The 23401-nt window shown below is 50.0% G+C and overlaps 1 protein-coding gene across 2 annotated transcripts in view; it reads right to left on the minus strand.

Annotated features, from left to right (window-relative positions):
- The window catches only part of XRN2 (5'-3' exoribonuclease 2), a 30412-nt gene extending 22411 nt beyond the window's left edge, over nucleotides 1-8001 (minus strand). For both annotated transcript variants that reach the window (XM_078879039.1, XM_078879038.1), the window contains exons 1-7: nucleotides 7835-8001; nucleotides 5173-5300; nucleotides 4842-4953; nucleotides 3692-3803; nucleotides 2454-2512; nucleotides 794-883; nucleotides 512-584 (exon numbers count right to left, since the gene is read on the minus strand). In XM_078879039.1, coding sequence (XP_078735165.1) covers nucleotides 512-584; nucleotides 794-883; nucleotides 2454-2512; nucleotides 3692-3803; nucleotides 4842-4953; nucleotides 5173-5300; nucleotides 7835-7909 — 649 coding nt within the window. In that variant the 5' untranslated portion in view covers nucleotides 7910-8001. The remainder of the gene's footprint in view (nucleotides 1-511; nucleotides 585-793; nucleotides 884-2453; nucleotides 2513-3691; nucleotides 3804-4841; nucleotides 4954-5172; nucleotides 5301-7834) is intronic.
- Nucleotides 8002-23401: the final 15400 nt, after the last annotated feature.

The raw sequence follows: 23401 nt of genomic DNA on the forward strand, positions 1-23401 counted from the left end.
GCATTTGACTTTATATACATGTATCTGCGTGTGTACATTTGCATGCATATGCGTGTAAGTGGATCCGAGTGTATATCTGTGTGCACGTGTTTACGTGTGCCTATGTGAGCGGTGGTGTTACGGTTAGCGCGCTGTGCTATGAACACAGCAACCAGAGTTCGATTCCCGCTCGTGACCAAAATCAGTGACCAATATCTGAACCAGTCTTAAGCCTCCCCTAGGTCTACTCAGCCTCAAATGAGTACCTGGTCCTGTGTATAAACTTCGCCACCAGGGACACAAAGGCGACCAGGCATGGTGCTGGCCACCCACCCCTCGTGTGCCATGCACGCCTTTATAGGTACTCGCTAACAGCACTTGCTCCAAAAGTCTGTTAAAAGCCTACATGGGGGATCTTTGTATGTGTTCGTATGTGTGTGCGTACAAATGTATGTTGTGTACACGTGTGTACGTGTATGTTTATACGCATGTATGTGTAAGTGTGTGTTAACAAGTCTCTATTGGGCCTCACCTCTCTGCCTGCGAATGAAGTCCATGATTTTGTGCTCCCCCTCGCCTGGCACGCTGGCATCCGACAGGATCACCTGCTCACGCCACACCGTGATACAACCACACCGCACGTCAACCACACCGTAACACTGACACACCGCGAGTCTAGCAGATAATGGCACAGCCGCATTGTGACACACCCACAGCACGGCGGTTGCCGTATCATGGAGTGGTGGGGTTGATAGGGAGTTCTGAGGCTGTCGGAGAAGGGTGAGGCTGCCAGGGAGCGGTGTGATATCCTTACCGCGATGTTGCGCCAGCCCGGATCACTGTTCAGTCTCTCAGCCACATAGTAGCGCAGACACTTGGCCAAGTTGGACATGAACTCTGTGCCCTGTGGGGAGGGGGGGCATGGGGGGGGGGCAGGAAGAGTATGACCAACGGTAGAGGGGGAATGAGGTCGTGTCACCACCCACGCTCACCACTTCCCCCCCGCCTCACACACTCACCACTTTACGAACCCACATTGATCAACATGAATTGCGGTCAACTAACCCCTACGATCGGCATGGTGTGGGGGAGGTGCTCGTCCATCAGTGGACTGACAAAGCATGTCGAGTATTTAAGAGCTAATACATAAAAGTGAAACAGGTATTGGCCAAACCTCCCACTGCTGAAACATCGCCTGTTTGAGAGGAGGCCTGACGGATCCTTGGGACATTCTGTCTACAGGAAAGCCACCCACACAGATTCCTACTTGAAACCGGATTCCCACCACCACCCATCTCAAAAGAATTCTCTCATCAAAACGCTATACCACAGAGCCCATGGCATTTCTGACCAACACCACCTGGCCGGTGAATTAAGACATGTACATCGGGCCCTCAGGATGAACGGATACTCTGACCGCACTATCCGCCAAGCTGTTTCTCCCACCACACAGAAACAGCCACATGAAACTCCGACCAAAACTATCACGTTACCATACATAGCAGGCGTGACCAAAAAGATCTCCAAAATTCTAAACAAACATAAGATCCAAGTCCGATTCAGTACAGTGCATAAAATCCGTGATCTGATTCCATCTGTGAAGGATGTCGTTCCTGACTTACAGTATCCTGGAGTCTACAAATTGAGTTGCATTTGTGGTGATTGCTACATTGGAGTAACAAAACGTCATGTTTCTGATCGTGTCCGCGAGCACAAGTCAGATCTGAAACACGGCAGAACTGATTCTTCGGCCGTTGCCGATCATTGCTACAACTCGGTGGGCTCTCATGAAATTGTCTTTTCTGAGACCAAGGTTCTCTGCAAACCTCCTGGCTACCATCAAAGGTTTGTACACGAAGCCATACAAATATACAAACAGACATAATTTCAACCGTGATGATGGTTACAAACTGAGTAATCATTGGAAAGATGTGATTAACCATGCAAAAAAGATTTAACTACACTTATTTGGCCAATCTTATTTGAGAGACAACTATTACAGGTTTACCATGTTCAGTTGTTTTCTCCTTGTCACAGGTTGAGTCACAAACCGTACCTCTCCATAACAAAGGCTCACCCTCTTAAGCCTCACCTTACCATATTAATAAAAAGTGTGCTGTACTTGGCCCTTCCCCCCTCTCCAACCATTATATAAACGGAGTGGTAGCTCCTGCAATCTTTCATTTACTTGATACAGCTGTCGTGGCTGTATCAAGACGGAAGCTTGTGTTGCCTCCGAAACGTCGTGATCTTTATTTTATTTTTTATTTTACTTTTATTAATTTTAATGTTTTACCTACATGACTTTACCGAAAAAACCTAAGAATATGAATCCTTGCAGTCACGAAAGCTTCAAATCTAGAATTAGGACTCTAGAAGACAGTGGCCATCAATGTTCACCGCCACCACATCAGGGTTAATGAAAGGGTGAATGGAGTTCAGGCAGTGAGTCCTGGTGGCAGGGCAGGACTCACGGGGGTGATGCAGTTGCTGTCGAACCTCTCCTTGGCCTCTTCCGGAGGGAGAAAACCACCTGGGGTAGCGGGAAAAGAGACGGAGATTATCCTGGCAGTGCTCCGAGTCAACGGGTTGTGGTAGTCACTGCACGTAAGGTGAAGGGATATAGGGGTAATAGCAGTGTCATGAGCGTATAGAGTTAATGTCGTGCAACCGGGGGGGGGGGGGGGGGGTGTCGTGGCCGAGCGGTCGCACGTTCGCCAGTTGTTGTAGAGGTTCGTGGTTTTTAATCCTGCAGGCCACCCTGGTTATTACAGCCAGTGTTTAATAACCATAAATATCCGAGTTGTCTGCTCGCAGTGAACGTCGAAGGTTCCCTGACATCATTCACAAGGGTAGGCCATTGTGCGACGGCATCATGGTTCAAATTTGAAAACTTATCCGCAAATTACTCAATTGGAATCACACTTAGCAACTATTGGCAAATGACATGCGCCTGTAAAACCGCGCCTTCGTAATTATTATAGGTTGGCTGATGTGTATGATGGATGGGTCTGTATGTGTACATCTATGTGCGTCCTTGTACGTGTATGCGTGTGTCTAGGTCCTCGTGTCCATCTCTGGGTGTCCGTGGATGTGCCAATGTGTCTGCGTATGTGTATCCGTGCCTGCGCATGTGTGTCTGTGCATTTGTATGAATGAGCATCCATGTGCGGTAGTGTGGGGAGCGGTAGTGTAGCGGTTAGTGCCCTGTGCTACGAACCTGGCGACTCGAGTTCGATTCCCGCTCACAACCAACATCGGTGACGGTTATCTTTACCGGTCCTGGACCTCCCCTAGGTTGACTCAGCCTAAAATGAGTACCTGGTGCAGTGTGTAAAGATGGCTACTAGGGAAACAAAGCAGGGGGATTTTGTCTATATGTCCGAAGGTTGTGTAGTGGTTAGCAAGCTGCGCTACGAACCCGGCAACCCGAGTTAGATTCTCGCTCACGGCCATCAACACCAGTGACGATTATCTAAACTGGTCTTGAGCATCCTTGAGGTGGACTATGCATCGGCGCTGAGGAGAGACAGCCATGCCTGGTGCTGGCCACCCATTCCCTCATGTGCCATTCCAGACTTCACAGGTGCTAACAGGACTTGCCCCGAAATTTATGTTAAGGCTACACGGGGGATCTTTGTCTTCGTTTTGTGCATGCGTGTGTCCATCGCTCGTCATCCATGTGTGTGCCTTTGCGTGCGTCATTCCGCACCCTTCAGGAGGATCTCCTCCCGGATTCGCTTCTTGTCATCCGTCATCTCCTGCCCCTCCTTAGAGGCGCGAAACCGGCGTGACCGCTGCTGGTTCATCTTGGCCCGGGGAGCCTGAGACACACACGCGTAGACACACGTAGCGATATCCATAAACACACACACACCAACACATATCTAGGCAGTCACACACAAAGACAAAGATCCCCATATACCCTTAACAGACTTGCGGGAAGTGCTGTGAGCGAGCACCTATGAAGGCCGGAAGGGCACACGAGGGGGTAGGTGGCCAGCACCACGCTCAGCTGCCTTTGTCTCCGTAGTGGTAATATTTACACATCGCACCAGGTATTCATTTTAGGTTGAGTCAACCTCGGGGACGCACAGGACCGGTTCATATAATAGTCACTGGTGTTGCCCACGAGCGAGAATCGAACTCGGGTCACCGGGTTCAGAGCACACCGCGCTACCCGCTATACTACAGCCCGAGACATACACGCGTAGACACATGTAGAGATATCCATAAACACACACACAAACACACAGCTAAACAGTCCCACACATACACACAGCCACACACAATTCAGCCAGACAGGCCAGCCTGAATCTTACAAGCTGGAGCAGGAGATACACTAACACACAGAAATATAATCACACACAGCCATTTCCAGTCATGCACACAGAAACAGACACACATGAGTGGGTATATAATCAAGCAACCACCTCGTGTGTAGGCGAGCCAACAACAAGAGAGCCATTTCCGGTTGCCTGATCTTATCCTGCCGATTGGAGGATAGAGTAGAGGGCTGCACCCACCTCATTGTGAGAAAAGCCAGAACTAGTACACCTATATTCCAGAGATCCAGGAGGTACCGATTCAGCTCCCGACCGAGGAATGATAGCCGGTCACTCTCCTCCCTTCCCTAGGGAGTGTTCGGACGTTCCCAGCGGGCTGGCCATAGCGACCGCATGTTGTTTCTAGAGGAACCCCAAAAGGAAGTTGTCTCCTGGCTCCGCCGCAAGAAGTTTATTAGCCAGGGGACGTTAAGAACCCTCATCTCCTCGGGGCCTCCGGAAAATGCTCCCGTTAGCAGAGCCCGCGAGAGCGGCCACCGTGGTGCCTGCGAGCGCGGTGAATGGAAGCTCACTCACTACGCCATCGATGGCCATGTACAGCAGGCGGCGGGGCCGCACGATGCTGAAGAGTCGGTCGATGTACTCGAAGATCGCCACCATCATCTCATCCTCGTTCTTGGGCGCCGGCCTGGGTGGTGGGGGGGGGATAAACGTGGTGTGGCTCGTCTTGGTTGAGTACGTGTCGGTGCAGGTCGCTGCGATTCCATGGGAATCGGCGCGACTTGGGTGTGATGAGAGGTGGCAATACTCTGCGTGACACAGCATGGTGAGCCTTTGACGAGGGTCGTCCTGTGTGGCTCGGATTTGAGGTGGAATGGCATTGGCTGTGCTTGGTGTGGGCTCTTACTTGTCCTCGGGGTGCGTGCACGGGTGGATGATGCCATTCATGTCCAGGTAGAGGTTGTCGAACTCGACCTCATTGGGGTTGGGCTTGCTCGTGTCCACGGGGATGCGGACGCCATTGACCTCCCGCAACTGCATGGCACGCACCATGGCGAGATCGTGGTCACGACGTACGTAGCCCAACACACGAGGTACAGCGCCACGACTTCACGTACATTTCACACACTCTGGTCCATATCTAGGCAGGAGCACGCAGTCCCTACTTCAATGGATGAGATAGAATTCAATGAAAAGCAGCCAGGATGACTTATACTCCAACACTCACCGATTTACTTTGGCCACTCGCCCTCTGGCAGCCAGCCACCTCCTTATCACTCTTCTATGGCTACTACCTTGAACTTCACTCATTTGATTCCCATGCATTTAGCTCATTGATTACTCAACCGATGTTGAGGACAATCTACGAGACCGACTGCTTTTTTTCACCCGTACCGTGTTCAACACTTAAGAGGTCACAACACACTCACTCACAAAATACACTCAAGTCACTTGTTCACCACACTGCAGGTTACGACGCTTCTATTTCTGCTTCTTCCTTCACACTGCTTCACTTTGAAACTCCCTCCCAGTCTCTTTTCCCAAACTCTAATAATAATAACCTCGGTTCAATAAAAAAAGTGTTAAATCTTGTCTACGAAAAATAGACAGTGCTGTTTGTTACTGACCATTTGATATCATGGGCCTTAGGCCTGTGCTGAATTGCTATCACAACTATTGCCAAAGACAAAGATCCCCCTGTTGGGGCAAGAGCTGTTGCGAGTACCTATGGAGGCCACCATGGCACACGAGGGGGTGAGTGGCCAGCATGATACCTAACCGCCTTTGTCTCCCCAAAGGCGATGTTTTACACACTGCACCAGGGACTCATTTGAGGCTGAATCAACCTAGGGGAAGCCCAGGACCGATTCAGATAATAGTCACCTGGTGTTGGCCGTGAGTGTAAATCGATATCGTGTCGCCAGGTTCGTAGTGCAGCGCACTAACCGTTGCACTACCGCTCCTCACACAACTATCACCAACCACTACCATCATGACCATCAACATCATAACCACCATCAATCACGACTATCATCATCGTCGCCGTCTGTCTCTACCACCACCATTCGGGCCGGTTACACGGTCGCGTGTTCGCCGCTCGTGACAGAGGTCCGCGGTTAAAGACCCACGGTCGCCACGGTCAATAGTGTGGGCCTTTGTGTTCCCGCGTCACTGTACACTTTTTTAAGTATTCGCAAATTATGTAAACTGTGAAAACACACAAGACCGTTGGCCCCCCGAATGTGAAACGAACGCAAATTATAGCCGTCTGTGAAACGCAGCAGCCAGGGGCGAAACTCCCGATGACAACGGGGGGGGGGGGGGTGCAAGATCCGACTGTGGGCCCCCCCCTCCTCTCCCGACTCACTTTTACTGAAATAGCTACGGATGGTTTTACCCCTATACAGTAATACTGTAGGCCATCACTATACTGTATATATTATCTTAGTTGCACCGAATATGGGGTTGAGAGGAAGAGTCTCGCAGTGGCAGTGTTAATAAAAAATAAAGTTAACAATACTCACAATCAAGTTATCATACGTCTTGCTTCCATGCGTATGTCATTGAGCAAACCAGCCTGGTCGGTGTTCAGTAACAAACACCAGCAGTAGCGCTACCATATTTTAAGCTGTGTATATTTCGGAAATGTTTTTCATTTGTAACAATGTTGTTTTTTTTGTATTCATGGTTAATTGTTGGAATATTTTTTATATAATAAATGTTAACATTTTTGTTACTTGTTTATCTGTTGATTCGGGGCCTCCTTGTGGCCCACTGGTCCCCGATGTGTCGCATTACGCTGCCACAAACCCCCACCCCATCGTAGGGGCCCTCACAGCGGCCCCTTGCTTCGTCACGATAGCCGTGCGCTGCGTATAAAGCAGTGGGGTTCTTTACTGCAGCCTTGCACCCCTTTGGTTCTCAATCTTTTAAAAATGTGTTAACAAATACATAGGGTTTGATGAAACAAAAGAGTTGTACCTACGTGCCCGTGGTTCATTTGTTTCGATGATTACCTACTAAAACAAATCTGCCAATGTCTCGCACCCCCAGATAGGACATCTCGCACCCCCAGGGGGTGGCGTGATGGGTTAAGAAGAACCGCCGATGTCAGGGATGGCGCGACTATCAAATTGCACTCCATTCTCCACGACACCAACGATCGTGCGGTGCATTTTGCACCGCACGATCTACAACATCTGGGAGGCCACCAGCATTGTGTCCACGCAAGCCCAAATCTGCTGATGATGCACCAAATGTCGAAACCGGTCAAGCGTTTTTCCTTGCGCAGAGCCAACGCTTGCCGGAATTACGGCACTCGGAAAATAAGGCCCGGCGTGGCCGACGGGATGCGTAAATGAACGCCCTGCTGATGTTTTAGTCGGACACGCGTCTGTGGAAAGGAGGCGAGTCGCCTTCGGCGCGACTGCGTCTGTTCGCCTTCCTTCGCGAGGCAGGCGCCGTTCTTATTTCGCGGGACGCCCCCGTCGCGACCACGCCGCCCACGGAGCCTAAGAAACCGCCTGGGCCTAGCCGCCGAGGCGTCGGTCGGCGCGGTGCTCGCTCACCTTCTCCTCTACGCAGTTCACCACGATGGAGGGGTACTTCTTGCTGAGCCACCTGAAGAAGGCCGGGACCCCCATTGCTGCTTCCCACTGTGCGAACGAGTTTCTCTCTCGGCGCCGCTGTGACCACCCCAGGCCGGAAGAGACGACCTCACCTTTGACCCGCAACCTCCGCCCGCAACCCGAGGCTTTGACGGGAAATATATTTTTTTGTACATAGATTCAAAATTACGCAATTAAAACCTTGAATTACAACGCTGGCTTTGAAATAATATTTTCGTAATAAAAATAACATTTCTGTTCATGCCATGAGGTAATAAAAAAACTATTTTGAAAGAGGCTCATGAATAAACATGAGCCGGCTTAGACGTAACGCCATTGGTCATCGCCGCCGTCTTAATTGGTCACGATTTTCCCGCGTTTTTTCCTCCCGCAACTGCCCAATGAGCTCCGCTCGCGCGGGGTGGCACGTGGCCTTGACGGCGGGGCAAACAACGCAACGACGACGACCAATCGGAATACAGCATTAAATACACTTTTAAACAGGTCCCTGCGGGGTGGGCTGGTAGGAACGAACAAATGAATGGCTATAATAAAATGAAATGGCGGGGGTACTATACGAAGGGAGAGTTTGAGGCCTAGTTCTAGGCTTTAGGCCTAGCTGTAGGCTTTAGGCCGCTGTGAGTTAATTTTTAATTTAAATGTTTTAATTAAAAACTATCTCAGGGAATTATAAGGGAATGTTACTCTTGTTTAGCCAGGAAAGCCTCACTGAGTCTAAAGGTTTTAGTAGGGTCCTGCCAAGTGTTTGCAGTAGGGGGCGATGTTGCTACACCTAATCGGACATCGGACGGACGGACGGACGATATAATCTATTGTAGGCTGGTTCACTTCGTTCCTACCAGTATAAATGTTTTCTACTACAACATCAGAGTGCAGCGCCACATTAAATACGCTCTACAATGACAATAGTTTAAAGCGATTTGAAGCATGTTTTATTTGGGGGGGGGGGGGGCAGAACTTTGTGACGTCATATTTGAGGGGGGTCTGCCTTTTTGTGACGCTGTGTGACGAGGGGGGGGGGGTCAAAAATCGTCCAAAATCGCGTGACGTCATTTATGGACGGCCCCCTGAGCTAAAAGCTATTTTCCACAGAAGCCCACTAAGGTATCAACTTATTTTTCATAAACGACCAGCCCACCACAAATGATAGCCCAACAAAGTGACATCACTTGGACATATATAGCACCAAAACAATCGAATCAATCTCAACGCAGCAGTTTGAAGCACCTCCAGGCCGAGACGCAGCACCCTCCGTCCCTGCGTGGAAAGCCTTGCGCTCGACGAATGGCGCCAATACTCCGTGTAGGCTGTGGTCCACAGCGACTCTCAATGGTCGCGTTGCTGTGCATTGCAGAGTTCAGTGTCCAACCGGGATGCCTATCTAACAATGAGGGACCGTGCCAATAGCGAACACATCAAACCAGTTCAGCATAAAATTTCGATTTAAAGCTTTCGTGACTGCAGGGATTCATCTTCTTGGTTCTTTCGGTAAAGTCACGTAGAAGGGAAATAATAAATAATAAATAAAACATTATCGGCCACAACGCAAGCAGCCGTCCTCAGGTGAAAAACAGGTCTGTCGGAAAGACAGCGTCTGAATGAACACCACCAGGCTTGGAGCGTATATTTAAGCTGGGTTGGAGGGGGGAAGGGGCGCCTTGACATAGGAATTCGTATATCAAGAGGAATTTAGCATATTTATGGGAAATGCAGATATGGGATTAGTCACTACTTGTGGAATGCGTAGGAGGTGGGGGGGGTTTCAAAGTCAAATTAGGCCCGTGCAGTATGCAGGATTAGCAGCATCAAAGGGAGGGAGTAGGGTTAGCAGTAATAGAGGGAAGGAATTTTAATAGTAAGGAGCTGCAACAGCTAAACCACCACGTAAATAAACGAAAATATAAACTACATCAGTATCATCAATATACTAAATATAATCTCCAAAAAGCTGAGCTACTAACAGTAAGTCATACATTACAATTCTATATGTCGCAAAAAATATAATATGCCTCACACGGGTCTACCCCGTACTATATACTGCCATAGACAAACCCAACATTAAATTATATACTGCATTACTATACACCACCTTAGACTATACATTGTAATATTACACTATGTATTATTCTACCCACCCTACTGTATACCACACTGCTGTATATTCACTATACAATTACAATACTATATATTACCTTATACATTATATTAAAGATTACACTTTTATACTATTTATACAATCTGCTATACACTATACCATTGACCGTCGCGTGAAAGGTACTAAGAGGAAGCAACGAAATATGTCAATGGGAGAGTGGTGATAGGAGACTTGCAGCGGAGCAAAGAATCCATTCCCTGCGGAGAATAAAATATATATAGTCAATGCCAGTGAGTGGACTGCGGTCTGAAAGTCACCGTAAACGTGAACACAATCAGTTAAGATCCGAAATGGTTTATTACGTCCTTCCAATGATTGCTGAGCCAGAAGCCATCTTCTCGGTTAAATTTGTCTCTGTGTTTGTATATGTGGATCGCCTCATGAACGAATCTCTCATGGTAGCCAGATGGCTTTCAGAGAACCTCTGTCTTGGAGAAGTCAATGTCATGTGAGTCCACTGAATTGTAACTGTGATCTGCCACGGCTGAGGTGTTTGTCCTACCGTGTTTCAGGTCTGCTTTATGTTCACGGATGCGGTCTGAGAAATGTCGTTTGGATTCTCCAATGTAACTGCTACCACAGAGGCAACTTAGTTTGTAGATGCCAGGGTACTGTATGTTTGGAACCACATCTTTTACAGACGGGACCAGATGACGGATTTTATGTACTGTGTTGAATCGGACCTGGATCTTGTGTTTAATCAGGATTTTGGAGATATTTTTTGTGACCCCAGCAATGTAGGGTAAGGTGATGGTTTTGAAAGGCTCCTCAAACAGGATCCTTCTTGATGGTTGGAGTGATGGCTTTGCGGATTGTGTAGTCGGAGTAACCATTAGCCTTAAGAGATTGGCGTACGTGCTTGAGTTCACTGGCAATGTGTTCCTGTTTCGATTTAAAGCTTTCGTGACTGCAGGGATTCATCTTCTTGGTTCTTTCGGTAAAGTCACGTAGAAGGGAAGTAATAAAATAATAAAAATAAAACATAATAAAACAATTCTCACGACGTTTCGGCCACAACGCAAGCAGCCGTCCTCAGGTGAAGAACAGGTCTGTCGAGAAGACAGACCTGTCTGTCGAGAAGACATACCTTTTCTTCACCTGAGGACGGCTGCTTGCGTTGTGGCCGAAACGTCGTGAGAATTGTTTTATTATGTTTTATTTTTATTATTTTATTACTTCCCTTCTACGTGACTTTACCGAAAGAACCAAGAAAATGTGTTCCTGGTCGGAGATGCATTGGGCTCTATGGTGTATAATAATAAATAGTTTAAAAGTGTCATGTTCAATATAATGTATAAGGTAATATATAGTATCGTAATTGTATAGTGAATATACAGCAGAGTGGTATACAGTAGGGTGGGTAGAATAATACATAGTGTAATATTACAATGTATAGTCTAAGGTGTATAGTAATGCAGTATATAATTTAATGTTGGGTTTGTCTATGGAAGTATATAGTACGGGGTAGACCCGTGTGAGCCATATTATATTTTTTGCGACATAGAATTGTAATGTATGACTTACTGTTAGTAGCTCAGTTTATTGGAGATTATATTTAGTATATTGATGATACTGATGTAGTTTATATTTTAGTTTATTTACGTGGTGGTTTCGCTGCTGCAGCTTCTTACTATTAAAATTCCTTCCCTCTATTACTGCTAACCCTACTCCCTCCCTTTGATGCTGCATACTGCATAATGCACGGGCATAATATGACTTTGAAACCACCCCCACCTGCTACGCATTCCACAAGTAGTGACTAATCCCATATCTGCATTTCCCATAAATATGCTAAATTCCTCTTTATATGCAAATTACTTTGTCAAGGCGCCCCTTCCCCCCTCCAACCCAGCTTAAATATACGCTGCCAAGCCTGGTGGTGCCAATTCAGATGCTGTCTTTCCGACAGACCTGTTCTTCACCTGAGGACGGCTGCTTGCGTTGTGGCCGAAACGTCGTGATAATTATTTAATTGTTTTATTTTAAATATTTTATTGTTTCCCTTCTACGTGACTTTACCGAAAGAACCAAGAACAATTGAGCATTGATTCACGCAATCCTGACCGCTGACGAATGTCAAAAGCGGTCCAGAGTTTTGCTCGTATTGAACCAATGCTGCTGAATATGATGCATTCCGAGAAGGCCGTGTGTGTGGCTGATGGGATGTGTAAATATGTCTATTTTAGGGATGGACGGATATTGGAAGTAGCCAAATGGTCTGTATAGTCATTGCACTGCCAAATTAGTGCCACCATGACCCCAGGATCACACTATTTGGGGATACTAAAACGAAAATATTTTTAAACTTGCATTTGATAGGTAAGGCCCACTGAGCTGTGTAGATCTTTTTCAGAAGCGACCTGGCTATCACAAATGATAGCTTAACGAAGTTGCTTATCACGTGGAAATTTATAGCAGTCAAAAACGCATGTTGATTCTAAATGTGGAGGGGAAACTGGAGGACCCGTAGAAAAAAAATCCATGCTAACATGGAGAAAGCATGCATACTTACAGGCCGCCAGCGTCGGGATCGAACCCTGGACTTCCTGTATACCAGGCGAGGTAGTTAACATCTCCTAGCCACCGTGGCGCTGCACAGGTGGCGATACTGCGTTGACAGTGGTGCACAAGCGCAATTTACAAAAACTGAACATATTCGTCAACAGCACTGTCGCCCTTCAGAGGGAACATTCTTATATAACCGGCAACCTTCTGGGCATGGCTCCATCATGGACACAGAGCGGTCAGAGATGAATCATACTTGGAGACGTAGCACTACCATATACATCAAACACAGCAGTCCTGGGAGCACATTTATTGAACAATGTTTCCAGCAGAACACATCCATTGCTCGCATGGCCACTTACGATGAATCCGTCCGCTTATTCACTCAATAAAGTCTCAAGACAATTTCAGGAGGGTCCTGTCACATTTTTCGCAGTAGGGGGCGATGTTGCAGCTGCTGGTGCCGTGTGTGTAACCGTAGGGAAGCGGTAGTGTAGCGGTGAGCGCGCTGCGCTACGAACCCAACGACCCGAGTTCGATTCCCGCTCACGACCAACACCAGTGACGATTATCTGAACCGGTCCTGGGCCTCCCCTAGGTCGACTCAGCCTCAAATGAGTACCTTGTGCGGTGTGTAAACATCGCCACTGGGGAGACATAGGCGGTCGGGCATGGTGTTGGCCACCCCACCCCCTTGTGTGCCGTTTCCGGCCTTCATATGTGCTCGCTAACAGCACTTGCCACAACAATATGTTGAACGCTATACGGGTGATCTTTGTATTTGTTACCGTAGTTTGCAGGTGATATCTCGGTATTTGGCCAATACCAATTAAACAATCTTGATTTGAAGCTTTCGTGACTGCAGGAATCCACTCTCTGATTATTTCGGTAAAGTCACGTAGATAGAAGAAAAAATAATAAAAGAACACGACGTTTCGGTCGCAACACAAGCGTCCGTCATCAGGTGAGAAAGAATGATCCGCTGCTATGTGCCTATATAGGCACAGAAGGGGCCACAGCAGCGGATCATTCTTTCTCACCTGATGACGGACGCTTGTGTTGCGACCGAAACGTCGTGTTCTTTTATTATTTTTTCTATCTACGTGACTTTACCGAAAGAATCAGAGATTACCAATTAAAAAAAATTTTTATCCATGCGAGGAAACTGAATGTGCCGGAGGAAAACCATGCAGAGCAGGGGCAGAGAACATACAAACTCCACACAGAGAGGCTGCCAAGTCGGGATTCGAACCTGGTGCCCATCGGTGTGAGCGTCATCGGTGCGTTGCCGCCCTAACTTGAGGTCACGGTGATGAAAAAGCAATTGGCGTTACCCTCTCTAGCAATAATTCAGGTGTTCAGATATTCAAACACCGAATATATACCTATTGCAAGGTATCATCAAGTCTGCATTCACCACACATGCTCGTGGTAAAACATGCAAACATGCTTTGATTTAAAAAAATGGATGCATTGTCCTTCAAACTGATTCGCCTACACTAGAGCTACAGCTTCTTTTATGGCCTCGTCTCACCAACCGGTGTTAGACCAGAGAACAACGCCAAACGACGAACAGCACAAAGGCAATGCAAATATCACAGCATTTATAGCTCGCGTTGAGCAGTTTTATCTTATGGGATCATCTTAATATCTCCTGTATTATTGTCGGGAAGGGTTAAGCCTATTTCTTTTTCATTATTCTGATACCGGCAATAAGGTCCCATAGATATGAGGTCACGATGTTACAAACGATAAAACTATTATTTATTTCACTAGGTAAGACCCACTGAGCTATATAGCTCATTCTCATAAGCGACCTGGCCACAAATTATAGCTCAACAAAGTGGCTTATCACGTGGAAATTTAAAGCCGCCAAATACTCTCAACGCATGTTAATTCTAAATATGGAGGGAAAAACCGGAGAACCGGAGAAAAATCCACATGACTACGGGGAGAACATGCAAGCTCCAAATATACAGGCGTCATGAACCCACGACCTCCAGGCGATGTAGTTAACATCTCGCCACCGTTCATGTGACACGGGGCTCACGAGGTGGTTCAGCGAGGCTCTCGTGGCTGAACAACGACGAGCAACGCGAATCACCCCGAGCCCTCCGCCTCAGGAGTGTCGTCCTCGCGCTCGCCCCGTGACCCCACGCACAGCTCAGGGAACCCCGTGGCGGGGTCGTGGGCACGCGAAAACGCGAGGCCCGCGGCCTCCCCCACCACAATCTCGGCCGTGGTGTGGATGCGCAGCTCCCCCAGGACGTGGCCGCCCCACACGCGGCCCCGCGCGTCCGACAGCGCCGCGTGGACGTGCGCCTCAGGGTTGAGGGTCCCCACGAGCGACACGATCTCCAGGGGTCCCTCCAGGGGCAGCAGCGACCACGAGGCGGGGTCCGCGAACTCCGTCACCTCCTAGAAACGATGTGGGGATAGGGAGGCGAGAGCCGCCAAGTTTTCTCAGGAGGCTTAAGCGGGACACGTGGTGTGGCTTGTAGCCTCCTCCCTTCCCCCTTCGGCAAGCACCGCTCAATTTTACATAGCCACCGTCCCCACCAACACGACGGAGAGCGAGTCGCTCATTAGCTCAGTTTCTTATTCACGTATTAGCTTGTTTTTTCATTCGCCCGGTCAGTCATGCGGTGATTTATTCTACCCAGTCGATGCACGGCTGTTTTCATTCACTCAGCTGTTCAGCCAATCCTGAAGTCCCTGCGTCTTTCATTCTGTCAGTACTCGGGCAAGCACAGGGCGACTCGAATCCGATTCCGATATCGGGGGATAATTTGTCATAACCCAAACAGTCCAAGATCTCACAAAGCAGTTATCATTTGGTCGACACCAGAAACATGATGGTTACGACCTTCGTCATGATTATACTGATGGTAACTTTCTGATCGTGATGATGGTGATACTGATTCTACTTGTGATTTTGATCGTGGTGATGGTGATAGTGATTCTGCTCTGGAAATATTGATCGTGATGATGGTGATACTGATTTTGCTGATGGGGATATTGATCGTGATGATGGTGATACTGATTCTGCTGATGAGATATTGATCGTGATAATGGTTATACTGATTCTATGGCAATATTGATCGTGATGATGGTGATACGGATTCTGCTCGTGGCAATATTCATCACGATGATCATAATTCTGCCGATGGTGATTTTGATCGTGATGATGACAACGGTGATATGAAGATGATTATTCAGAGCTGACGATGATGATGGTGGTGGTGGCGTGCGCGGGCCCCGTCTCGCCTCGGGGCTCCGCGCTGCGGGGCCCGGGAGGCGCAGCGTGGCCCCCGTGACGCTGCCAACGGCCGCGAGGAGGAAGGGCGCTTGGAGGCCGCGGCGCGCCACGAGGAGACGCAGCGCGGCCATGGCGTCTTCCCCGGGGCCCACGCGCAGCGCCCACACAGACAGCGCAGAACTCTGCCGCGGGATGCGGCGGTGGTGGTGGGGGGCGAGGCACGGGGATACAGAGAACAACAGCCGCCATTTGCCACGAAGTGTGACTGTAGGAGACTCCAGCAGGCATTCTTCTCATTCAATTTAAAAACGTGACACATTTTTTACTGTTTGGCCGTGTCGGGTGGTGGAGGGTTACGACACATTTATAAATAACGCGGTCTGACCCAAAAACCTTTATTATGGACTCGTCTCATTCTTTGCTGCGGCGTTCGATTAAAGTAGCAGCCGCCGCAGGCTGCAGTTCGTTATCATACTCTTTGGTTCTTTCGGTAAAGTCATGTAGAAAAATAATAGATCACGACGTTTCGATCGCCACACAAGCAATCGTCCTCTATCCCACCTGAGGACGACCTATTATTTTTTCTCTACGTGACTTTACCGAAAGAACCAAAGAGTATGGATTCCTGCAGTCACGAAAGCTTCAAATCAAAATTATTCGTTCTCGTTCAGCTATTCCACGGCATGCGTCGTGGGTAGCTGAGTGGAAGCTTCCGCTCGTCCCAACAACACGGCGTGTGTGCCAGGCTAGGTGCATCTTGAGGCCACGTGAAGTGTCGGTGGCTCGCCGCTGGCATGAGGTCACGGGATAGACCCAGGTGCCATGGGTTGACTGACTGAGATGACTGGCAGATGCACCACCTGTGCCCCCACTGTGTCAACTTGCTGCGTTCTATCTTGATTTGAAGCTTTCGTGACTGCAGGGATCCATACTCTTTGGTTCTTTCGGTAAAGTCACGTAGATAGAAAATAAAATAAATCACGACGTTTCGGGCGCAACACAAGCGTCCGTCATCAGGTGGGAAAGCGTGGCCTGCTGCTGAGGCAGACTGTTTTAAAAGGTCTGAAATGGGTGTAGCCCAATGGTCTATCCGCCTGGCGTTCCGCTCGTCGCAGTGAGCGCCGCTCCTTCGCACTCTTTTGTTGCTGCAGGGCGACTGCCTCCAACTTCCCAGCAGCAGCGGCGGCGTCCTTCACGAGCCTCCTCCACCGAGGCCGATCTTGACGCCGCTGGTACCAGTCATCGGCAAGTCCACTCAGCTCCAGATTCAATCGGCTCCAAGTTTCAAGTTTATTTCCTTCACCGTGGTGAGAACTCAAGAGACCAGGCTAGGGTCTCATTTGCAAGAGTGACCTGAATACGGAGGCAAGGGGCCACGGAGACACGGGTACATAGAGACACGGATACATGGAGACACGCACTTACCATGCCTCCGCTGCGCCCTTGTTCACACTTTGCCCTTTCAGCTGCTCCGTGATGACGCTGCCGCTTTATAAATAACACGCGGGGTCAAACAGGGACGAAATAAAAAGATCCCCCGTATAGCCTTAACATAGTCTGTTGGAGCAAGTGCTGTTAGCGAGCACCTATGAAGGCCGGCACGGTACACGAGGGTGTGGGTGGCCAAGCTCAACGCCCGGCCGCCTTTGTCTCCCGAGTGGCGACGTTAACACACCGCACCAGATAATAATTTGAGGCTGAGTCGACGTAGGGGAGGCCTATGACCGGTTCAGGATAATCGTCACCAGTATTGGGTAACTCGGGTCGCCGGCTTCGTAGCGCGGCGCGCGAACCGCGACCCAACCACCGCTCTCCACACGCAGTAGAGTAGCGCTTAGCGTAGACAACACACAGAGACACCGAGGAGACACACACACAGACACCGCGTAGACAAGAGACACTGCATAGACACACACAGAGACACCGCGTAGACACACACAAAGACACCGCGTAGACACCACACAGAGACACCGTGTAGACACACACAGAGACACTGCATAGACACACACAGAGACACCGCGTAGACACACACAGAGACACCGCGTAGACACCACACAGAGACACCGTGTAGACACCACACAGAGACACCGTGTAGACACACACAGAGACACTGCATAGACACACACAAAGACACCGCGTAGACACCACACAGAGACACCGCGTAGACACACACAGAGACACTGCATAGACACACACAGAGACACCGAGTAGACACACACAGAGACACCGCGTAGACACACACAGAGACACCGCGTAGACACACAGAGACACCGCGTAGACACACACAGAGACACCGAGTAGACACACACAGAGACACCGAGTAGACACACACAGAGACACCGCGTAGACACACACAGAGACACCGCGTAGACAACACACAGAGACACCGTGTAGACACACACAGAGACACCGTGTAGACACACACAGAGACACCGTGTAGACAACACACAGAGACACCTCGTAGACACCCAGAGACACCGCGTAGACACACACAGAGACACCACGTAGACAACACACAGAGACACCGTGTAGACAACACACAGAGACACCTCGTAGACACCCAGAGACACCGCGTAGACACACACAGAGACACCGCGTAGACACACACAGAGACACCGCGTAGACACACACAGAGACACCTCGTAGACACACACAGAGACACCGCGTAGACACACACAGAGACACCGCGTAGACACACACAGAGACACCGTGTAGACACACACAGAGACACCGAGTAGACACCACACAGAGACACCGCGTAGACACACACACAGACACCGAGTAGACACACACAGAGACACCGTGTAGACACACACAGAGACACCGCGTAGACACACACAGAGACACCGCGTAGACACACACAGAGACACCGCGTAGACACACACAGAGACACCGCGTAGACACACAGAGACACCGCGTAGACACACACAGAGACACCGCGTAGACACACACAGAGACACCGAGTAGACACCACACAGAGACACCGAGTAGACACACACAGAGACACCGAGTAGACACCACACAGAGACACCGCGTAGACACACACAGAGACACCGAGTAGACTCACACAGAGACACCGCGTAGACACACACAGAGACACCGTGTAGACAACACAGAGACACCGCGTAGACACACACACAGACACCGAGTAGACACACACAGAGACACCGTGTAGACACACACAGAGACACCGCGTAGACACACACAGAGACACCGCGTAGACACACACAGAGACACCGCGTAGACACACACAGAGACACCGAGTAGACACACACAGAGACACCGCGTAGACACACACAGAGACACCGCGTAGACACACACAGAGACACCGAGTAGACACCACACAGAGACACCGAGTAGACAACACACAGAGACACCGCGTAGACAACACACAGAGACACCGAGTAGACATCACACAGAGACACCGCGTAGACACACACAGAGACACCGCGTAGACACACACAGAGACACCGCGTAGACACCACACAGAGACACCGAGTAGACACACACAGAGACACCGCGTAGACACACACAGAGACACCGAGTACACACACACAGAGACACCGAATAGACACCACACAGAGACACCGAGTAGACACACACAGAGACACCGCGTAGACAACACACAGAGACACCGCGTAGACACACACAGAGACACCGCGTAGACACACACAGAGACACCGCGTAGACACACACAGACACCGCGTAGACACACACAGACACCGTGTAGACAACACAGACACACCGCGTAGACACACACAGAGACACCGCGTAGACACACACAGAGACACCGCGTAGACACGCACAGAGACACCGTGTAGACAACACAGAGACACCGCGTAGACAACACAGAGACACCGCGTAGACACACACAGAGACACCGCGTAGACACACACAGAGACACCGCGTAGACACACACAGAGACACCGCGTAGACACACACTGAGACACCGTGTAGACAACACAGAGACACCGTGTAGACACACACAGACACCGCGTAGACACACACAGAGACACCGAGTAGACACCACACAGAGACACCGAGTAGACAACACACAGAGACACCGCGTAGACACCACACAGAGACACCGAGTAGACATCACACAGAGACACCGCGTAGACACACACAGAGACACCGCGTAGACACCACACAGAGACACCGAGTAGACACACACAGAGACACCGCGTAGACACACACAGAGACACCGAGTAGACACACACAGAGACACCGAGTAGACACCACACAGAGACACCGAGTAGACACACACAGAGACACCGCGTAGACACCACACAGAGACACCGAGTAGACACACACAGAGACACCGCGTAGACACACACAGAGACACCGCGTAGACACACACAGAGACACCGCGTAGACACACACAGACACCGCGTAGACAACACAGACACACCGCGTAGACACACACAGAGACACCGCGTAGACACACACAGAGACACCGCGTAGACACACACAGAGACACCGTGTAGACAACACAGAGACACCGCGTAGACACACACAGAGACACCGCGTAGACACACACAGAGACACTGCGTAGACACACACAGAGACACCGCGTAGACACACACTGAGACACCGTGTAGACAACACAGAGACACCGTGTAGACACACACAGACACCGCGTAGACACACACAGAGACACCACGTAGACTCACACAGAGACACCGCGTAGACACACACAGAGACACCGCGTAGACACACACAGAGACACCGCGTAGACTCACACAGAGACACCGCGTAGACACACACTGAGACACCGTGTAGACAACACAGAGACACCGAGTAGACAACACAGAGACACCACGTAGACACACACAGAGACACCGCGTAAACTCACACAGAGACACCGCGTAGACACACACAGAGACACCGCGTAGACACACACAGAGACACCGCGTAGACTCACACAGAGACACCGCGTAGACACACACAGAGACACCGCGTAGACAACACAGAGACACCGTGTAGACACACACAGAGACACCGTGTAGACACACACAGAGACACCGTGTAGACAACACAGAGACACCGCGTAGACACACACAGAGACACCGCGTAGACACACACAGAGACACCGCGTAGACACACACAGAGACACCGAGTAGACACACACAGAGACACCGCGTAGACACACACAGAGACACCGCGTAGACACACACAGAGACACCGAGTAGACACCACACAGAGACACCGAGTAGACAACACACAGAGACACCGCGTAGACAACACACAGAGACACCGAGTAGACATCACACAGAGACACCGCGTAGACACACACAGAGACACCGCGTAGACACCACACAGAGACACCGAGTAGACACACACAGAGACACCGCGTAGACACACACAGAGACACCGAGTAGACACACACAGAGACACCGAGTAGACACCACACAGAGACACCGAGTAGACACACACAGAGACACCGCGTAGACAACACACAGAGACACCGCGTAGACACACACAGAGACACCGCGTAGACACACACAGAGACACCGCGTAGACACACACAGACACCGCGTAGACACACACAGACACCGTGTAGACAACACAGACACACCGCGTAGACACACACAGAGACACCGCGTAGACACACACAGAGACACCGCGTAGACACACAGAGACACCGTGTAGACAACACAGAGACACCGCGTAGACACACACAGAGACACCGTGTAGACAACACAGAGACACCGCGTAGACAACACACAGAGACACCGAGTAGACATCACACAGAGACACCGTGTAGACACACACAGAGACACCGCGTAGACACACACTGAGACACCGTGTAGACACACAGAGACACCGCGTAGACACACACTGAGACACCGAGTAGACACACACAGAGACACCGAGTAGACACACACAGAGACACCACGTAGACACACACAGAGACACCGTGTAGACACACACAGAGACACCGCGTAGACACACACAGAGACACCGTGTAGACACACACAGAGACACCGTGTAGACACACACAGAGACACCGCGTAGACACACACTGAGACACCGAGTAGACACACACAGAGACACCGAGTAGACACACACAGAGACACCGCGTAGACACACACAGAGACACCGCGTAGACACACACAGAGACACCGCGTAGACACACACAGAGACACCGCGTAGACACACACTGAGACACCGAGTAGACACACAGAGACACCGTGTAGACAACACACAGAGACACCGAGTAGACATCACACAGAGACACCGAGTAGACACACACAGAGACACCGCGTAGACAACACAGAGACACCGCGTAGACACACAGAGATACCGAGTAGACACACACAGAGACACCGAGTAGACACACACAGAGACACCGAGTAGACAACACAGAGACACCGCGTAGACAACACACAGAGACACCGAGTAGACAACACAGAGACACCGCGTAGACACACACAGAGACACCGTGTAGACACACACAGAGACACCGCGTAGACACACAGAGACACCGAGTAGACACACAGAGACACCGCGCAGACACACACAGAGACACCGCGTAGACACACACTGAGACACCGAGTAGACACACAGAGACACCGTGTAGACAACACACAGAGACACCGAGTAGACATCACACAGAGACACCGAGTAGACACACACAGAGACACCGCGTAGACAACACAGAGACACCGCGTAGACACACAGAGACACCGAGTAGGCACACACAGAGACACCGAGTAGACACACACAGAGACACCGAGTAGACACACACAGAGACACCGCGTAGACAACACACAGAGACACCGAGTAGACAACACAGAGACACCGCGTAGACACACACAGAGACACCGTGTAGACACACACAGAGACACCGCGTAGACACACAGAGACACCGAGTAGACACACACAGAGACACCGCGCAGACAACACACAGAGACACCGAGTAGACACACACAGAGACACCGCGTAGACACACAGAGACACCGAGTAGACAACACAGAGACACCGAGTAGACACACACAGAGACACCGTGTAGACACACACAGAGACACCGAGTAGACACACACAGAGACACCGTATAGACAACACACAGAGACACCGAGTAGACACACACAGAGACACCGAGTAGACACACACAGAGACACCGTGTAGACAACACACAGAGACACCGAGTAGACACACACAGACACACCGCGTAGACACACACAGAGACACCGCGTAGATACACACAGAGACACCGTGTAGACAACACACAGAGACACTGAGTAGACACACACAGAGACACCGCGTAGAAACACACAGAGACACCGAGTAGACACACAGAGACACCGTGTAGACAACACACAGAGACACCGAGTAGACACACACAGACACACCGCGTAGACACACACAGAGACACCGAGTAGACACACACAGAGACACCGTGTAGACAACACACAGAGACACCGAGTAGACACACACAGAGACACCGCGTAGACAACACACAGAGACACCGAGTAGACACACACAGAGACACCGTATAGACAACACACAGAGACACCGAGTAGACACACACAGAGACACCGAGTAGACACACACAGAGACACCGCGTAGACAACACAGAGACACC

This window comes from Lampetra fluviatilis, chromosome 52 (assembly GCF_964198595.1).
Source record: "Lampetra fluviatilis chromosome 52, kcLamFluv1.1, whole genome shotgun sequence".
In the NCBI taxonomy this organism is placed as follows: domain Eukaryota; kingdom Metazoa; phylum Chordata; class Hyperoartia; order Petromyzontiformes; family Petromyzontidae; genus Lampetra; species Lampetra fluviatilis.